This window comes from Mya arenaria, chromosome 4 (assembly GCF_026914265.1).
Source record: "Mya arenaria isolate MELC-2E11 chromosome 4, ASM2691426v1".
NCBI lineage: Eukaryota > Metazoa > Mollusca > Bivalvia > Myida > Myidae > Mya > Mya arenaria.
The window spans coordinates 2,501,427-2,507,510 of NC_069125.1; the positions used below are offsets into that span (position 1 = coordinate 2,501,427).

The window sequence follows — 6,084 nt, forward strand, 5'->3', positions numbered from 1 at the left end:
CAAAAATATATGTTTCCAATCTAATTCTTGAAAAGTATGTGTCCAATCCTCACCAAACTTTACATACATGATTGTGACCATAATATCTTGATCAAGTTCGATAGCCATGGAAATCGCTTTAATCATTTAGGAGTTAGGGCCCTTTATTTCCCAACAATACTTAAAAAATATCTTATCCGATTTATGGCTTATTTTCTGTGACAAAAAATCGAAGTGGGGGCATCCGTGTCCTATGGACACATTTCTAGTTTTAAACACACTCCAGTCGGTTTCCTTAGTCAAATTCAGTACTAAGACAGTGTACATATGAGTGGAAACTAGAACATTTTCTGAGCGGGAATCAAACCTAGTGCTCACCTCTTGGTTGTGAGGATGACACTCTACCTCTGAGCCATCCTGACATTAATTGAGCTTATGACTGAAACAGGTACATTCTTTTTTCTGTTGCACCTAGACCAGCACAGTCTTTAAAGTACCTCATGATGTATACTAAAAGTTTGTAATGAAATGTGTGTGTTGAAGTTAAACCTCAGAATGTTTTTTAAGCTTTATTTAGTAAAACTTATTCTTGTTCTTAAATTATTAGATTCATAGAGTCTGGGTTATTTTTTCACTTATTTGGTGTCACCTCAGGGACATTATTTCTCAGAACAACAAACAATTGTTGATTTATACATCCAGATATTGTATGTTTGTTATTTAGCGATCATACACTGATGTAAGCATCTAGTTAGTTTATAATTGCATGTGTTATTTTCATCCCCCCCCCCAGGTGGGCATATTAAATTGCACCGTCAGTCTGTCTGTCCGTCCGTCCGTCTCCGTAACTTTCCCTTGTATGGACAGATTTTAAAACAACTTGCCACATGTGTTCCACATACCAAGACGACGTGTGGCGTGCAAGACTCGTGTCCCTACCTCAAAGGTCAAGGTCACACTTAGTGTTTATTCACGATGGAGTGCTGCATATAAGGACATAGAGTATAGGTTGTCGTGTTCGGGCTGTAACTTTCTCTTGTATGGACAGATTTTAAAATAACTTGCCACATGTGTTCCACATACCAAGACGACGTGTCGCGTGCAAGACCCGTGTCCCTACCTCAAAGGTCAAGGTCACACTTAGTGTTTATTCACAATGGAGTGCTGCATATAAGGACATAGAGTATAGGTTGTCGTGTCAGGGCTGTTACTTTCCCTTGTATGGACAGATTTTAAAATCACTTGCTACATGTGTTCCACATACGAAGACGACGTGTCGTGTGCAAGACCCGTGTCCCTACCTCTAAGGTGAAAGATACACAAGTGTTTATTCACAAGGGAATTCTGAATATAAGGACATAACAGTGTAGGTTGTCAAGTATGGGTGGTATTTTTTATGTTCAGAGGCAATTTAAAATAACTTGCCATATGTATTTGACACGTAAAGGCAAGATCAACTTTTCATGTACTGACCTTGTTCGTAGGTCAATGTCACATTCGGGGGCATTCGTCACATACTGTGACAGCTCTTGTTTATACCTGAATACCAGTATATTTTTGTGAAGTTTTAAGCTTTAATGAGTTTGTAACAGTTTACATTCAACTTAAATTTGTGTTTCAGATGCTGTAGAAATCAGAGGGAAAGTTTACCATCCACAGTTGTCTCTGAACATGCTGAAGGGCCGCCTCAAGGTAAATTGAATACGAAACCAACTTTCTTTGAGTAATTATTTGTCGCTGGTGATCACAGTCTGTTGATGTTCATAACTTAAAGACTTTTTCTGTCAAAAGGTACCTCATAAAGTAGACACAATGCTTATTAAGATATACCTCGGAATGTGTGTGTTTGTTTGTGTGTGTGTGTGTTCCTTACAAAATGTTATAAATTTTAAAATACCATCAGCTATACTGCGGTTTGATTACCTCACAAAGTATGCTAAAAGCTTCTCAAGATTTGTGTATTGCTCACTTGTTGTGTGTTCAACTTGTACCTCAGAATGTTTGTATGTAACTTAAAATTGATTTTAGGACATCTGACATATGTTGGTGTACATACAATCCTATCAGTTTTAGCATGTCTGTTTTTCAAAGAAAATATCACCATGGTGCCTGGTCAGCGGGGGAGTGAAAAATCTTCAAATAAAGTCACAACTCTTTGGGCAATCATGGCCCTCTTGTTACAATATTAGCATATTTTCTTGGTTGAAACATTGATAATCATTTCATAATGAACAAAGGGAATGAAAACCAGGCAATATCTGAAGAGAATGATGAAGTTGATTCTGTAAAAGTGAAATGACCATGGAGAAAAAATAATGGAATTCAAGATCGAGATTAAATGTATAAGGTAACCGGAAAGGTCTTGTTTCCTTCACCGGTCAAACCTGAATGTGTCTGTTTTAAAAGCTTGTCAGAAAGACATACATCATTACATGTATCCCTGATACAGAATGAACCCACAACTGTTTGAGTGAAATACCTGCACATAGACTAGATAATTAACCTTGCTCTCAAGGAATCTTGTTTTGTCATTTCATTTTATTGATTAAGGATGTGTTCAGTGCACATATTATGAATAATGTTAGTTTCTTTCATGTACTACTATAAACAATAAAAACATTGGTGACTGCTTCGCCAATGGAAAGGGCTACAACAGACACCTTTCCATGGAGTTGTGAAACACTTCTACATCAGCTATAGGTGACTTGTGCTAAACTTTACCTATCCGGTATATAAAACAATGTTATGTACTGTAAGCATACTTAGTAATCTTAAGCAATTGTTTGCAGGACATGTTTTTCTATTTTTGTACATGTTTTTTTGCAGCAATGTTCAAGATTTGACCCAGGAGCAGCTACAGTATTATGGTTGATCAGAGTGAGAGGCATCTGCGGAAAATATTTGGAGGATATATTCTCTGCGAGAGACATATTGCATTCAAGCAGGAAGGAAGAAGCAAAAGTAAGGCATTTATGAGCTCAAACAATTTCAGGAATAAATGCACTGTACTTTTATGGGTAATGTATGAACTTTAGGCCACACCAAATATTTGTTTATTTGTTCGATTGTGACCAAGAAAAGTTGAAGCAAGGAGCAGGAGCAACAAAATTCATATTTCCCATTTCTTTCACAACCAGGAGTTGACAAAGCTGATTTTTTTTAATTGTATAATGCCATAAATACATTCTTGAATTTTCCCTCCTAAATACAAGTTAAAATAAAGAACAAACAACACAAAAAGTATGCACATTATTATTCCTTGTATTTTAATATCTTTTACACCCAAACACCAGTAGAGTAAAATAACTTTTTGCATTAAAACCTTATCTTTTGAATGAGGAAACCAGAATTCTTATACTTCTGCTTGGCAATACAATTTTAAACAAGCCCTGCTGTATAAAACCCAGGATCTAAGCCAGCCCGGAACGTATTTTACGAGTGCGGCGCTTGTAGGCTTGTGCTAATTTCAACCACAAGTGAACAATATGCTTGGTCCAAAATGGTCAGCAAACAGTACCATTAACCCTACAGAATTATCAGGAGCTCTGCACTTGTAATTTAACTTTTTATGGTATTCTGCATCATAATGTTGTTTGGAAATATGGTTTTCATTATTCAACAATATTTATATATAGAGAGAGATTTCCAAAATTACTAGAAAACTGGCGCCAGTTTTTTAGAATGACTATTTAATGCTATTACAGTTCTGTTTGCCCATGACTTCAACCCAACCCTCTATAACACAGGTATATAATATAGACTGAACCGAGAATGTTGCAGTTTGAAACACTTTCAATGCATTTCAGATGCTGTTAAGACGATTATACAGTTGCAGAAACAACAGAGATCTCAGAACCATCTCAAGATGCTCTTGGTGCATCAACAGAAGATCAGAAGTGGACCATGCTTATCTTGGTAAACTGCAGGCTTAATTGAGCATTTTATCTGTAAATAGGTACATACTTTTTCCTGTTGTACCTAGACATGCATTGACTTTAGTACCTCATGATGTATGCTAAAAGTGTGTAATGAATTGTGTGTGTTGAAGTTTAACCGCAGATGTTTGTTCACCTTGATTTGTTGTTGCCCAAAATGACAACACTTCTTGATTAATACATTTAGATCTAATAATTTTTGTAACATTTATAATTTATGTATCCAGTAAGTTAATAATTGCATGTGTTAATTTTGTACCTGAATACCAGTAAGCTTTCATAATATTGTAGCAGTTAACATTCAACTTAACTGTGTGTTTCAGATGCTACAGGGAACAATGGTACAGTTGCCCCATCCACTGTCATCTCTGAACATGCTGAAGGGCTGCCTGAAGGTAAATTCATGTTTGTATGTTGCTTGCAGATGTAGACTTATCTTGTTTCTCATTAAAAGTGTTCGCTTAAAAATAAGAGTTTTATTTATGATCCAATAGATTTGCAGCAATGTTGCTGTCTGTTATATAGACAAAGTATGCTTCCAGTTACTGATGAAATGTGGGTGTTGAAATGAAGCACCTCAGTGTGCACTGGGTCATCTTTTGTCGAAAAACTAACTTGTTAGGTCACTTAAAAAAGCCCTGTTATACTCAAGAGACCATTTTGGCACTGTCTTGATAAATCTGGTCATAATGTTTTCCTTGACAAAATCTTGGACAAATTTGATACTTGTTTTCCATAATTGTATTAATCCTGAGATTGACCATTGTTTAGACAACACAGCTCAAATGCAATCATATTTGTTTTAAAGGCTTTCTAAAGACAAGTCTATGAGTTTTTTTACCTCCTAAAGTATGCAAAAAGCTTTCTAAAATTGGTGTGTTGCTGTTTGTTAAAATTCTACCTCTGAATGCTTGTATACAACTTAAAGTTGTGTACATGAGGCAAATATTTTATATCTCACAAATGATGTTGCAATCATGAAATGTTATACATTTTTGCCGATTTTGTGATTTTTTAATCCACTTGTGGAATGGTGAGACCAACATTCACATGATCATTTAGAGTTTCAAGCTCTAGTTCCAATTTCCTCAAACCAGTTTGCACATATCTTCGAACTCTTCTGTTGCTCATAACATTGGTAGTTATATATATGATTTAAAGTGTAACGATATTCCTGGCTTGGTGATTTATTCATGTTATTTAACCTTTATCTTTTGTCCAGCTTAAATCCTCTCTTGCATTTCAGCCAGGAACTTTCAGCGTTTAACAGAGGAGCAAGGCCAACTCCTAAGAAAATGTCGAAGTGTTCAACATTACTATGAGACGGGAACTGAAGATGATAGACTGTATTAATTCAATCAAAAGCCACAAGTGTTTGAATTCTCTGAAGTGGAATTAAATAAAAAACACATAACACAGTTGGATAACGACAGATTGCACACTGAAACAATAATAAGTGTTCAAAGTGCTAGTACATCTTGTAAATAGTGTCAAGGTGTCCAAGCATGTCTCTGTAAGCCAATGGTTCACTGCATATGAGGTTAATTTATATCTTACAGTGGATTGCAGCAAAAGGCCAGAGGAAAATATGTTTTGATACTCATCCGTATTTTGAAGAAGAAAAATGGGGCTGAATGGCATGTTTATTTTTTTATTTGACGGGCGGGCTGGGATGAGAATCTAAAATATTTTTTCTCTGGCTTGAGGCTTTATTCTTAGTATGTATCTATTATTTCATCATGATGAAGTCATCGTTACTATTCTACATTGTTAAAAATTAGATTCAATCGTTTTTAGATTTCCGGAGGTTTTGAAGAGCATATTTTTAACAGCCAATGGGATCATAAGCACATTTCGACTGTTACATGACCCAGCCTTTTTATCAAAAGTTGCTCAGAGTTCATTTTTGCGTGTCAGAGTAAAAGGCCTTGGAAACTTCAAAATGGCTGAAAAGGCTTGTCCAAGCACTTTATTTTCGCTTGCACTGTTTATCATCTAGGTTAATAAATATAATTTCAGTTGATTTGCAGAAAGTTTACCAGGATAAGAATTTGTCGATTGTTTCTATACAATAATAATTTCAATAAATTAACTTTATTTTCAAACAGTTTTGACACAATGACCACAATGAATTTATATTTTGTCACAACTAAAACTGGTACCAAGGTCT

The 6,084-nt window shown here is 35.5% G+C and overlaps 1 protein-coding gene across 1 annotated transcript; it reads left to right on the top strand.

Moving 5' to 3' along the window:
* Nucleotides 1-1,628: 1,628 nt before the first annotated feature.
* On the top strand, nt 1,629-5,318 carry LOC128233036 (uncharacterized). The gene is made up of 5 exons (XM_052946893.1): nt 1,629-1,671; nt 2,806-2,940; nt 3,786-3,894; nt 4,238-4,309; nt 5,161-5,318. The coding sequence occupies exons 1-5, from the start codon at nt 1,651-1,653 to the stop codon at nt 5,265-5,267; spliced, it is 444 nt and encodes a 147-aa protein (XP_052802853.1). The 5' UTR covers nt 1,629-1,650; the 3' UTR covers nt 5,268-5,318.
* The last annotated feature ends 766 nt before the right edge of the window (nt 5,319-6,084 follow it).

Excerpts from the sequence above, each read along its gene's own strand:
- LOC128233036 (XM_052946893.1), top strand. The coding sequence starts at position 1,651 with ATGCTGAAGGGCCGCCTCAAG. Across the intron at positions 2,941-3,785 it reads GCAGGAAGGAAGAAGCAAAA|ATGCTGTTAAGACGATTATA; the intron begins GTAAGGCATTTA and ends AATGCATTTCAG. Across the intron at positions 4,310-5,160 it reads TGCTGAAGGGCTGCCTGAAG|CCAGGAACTTTCAGCGTTTA; the intron begins GTAAATTCATGT and ends CTTGCATTTCAG.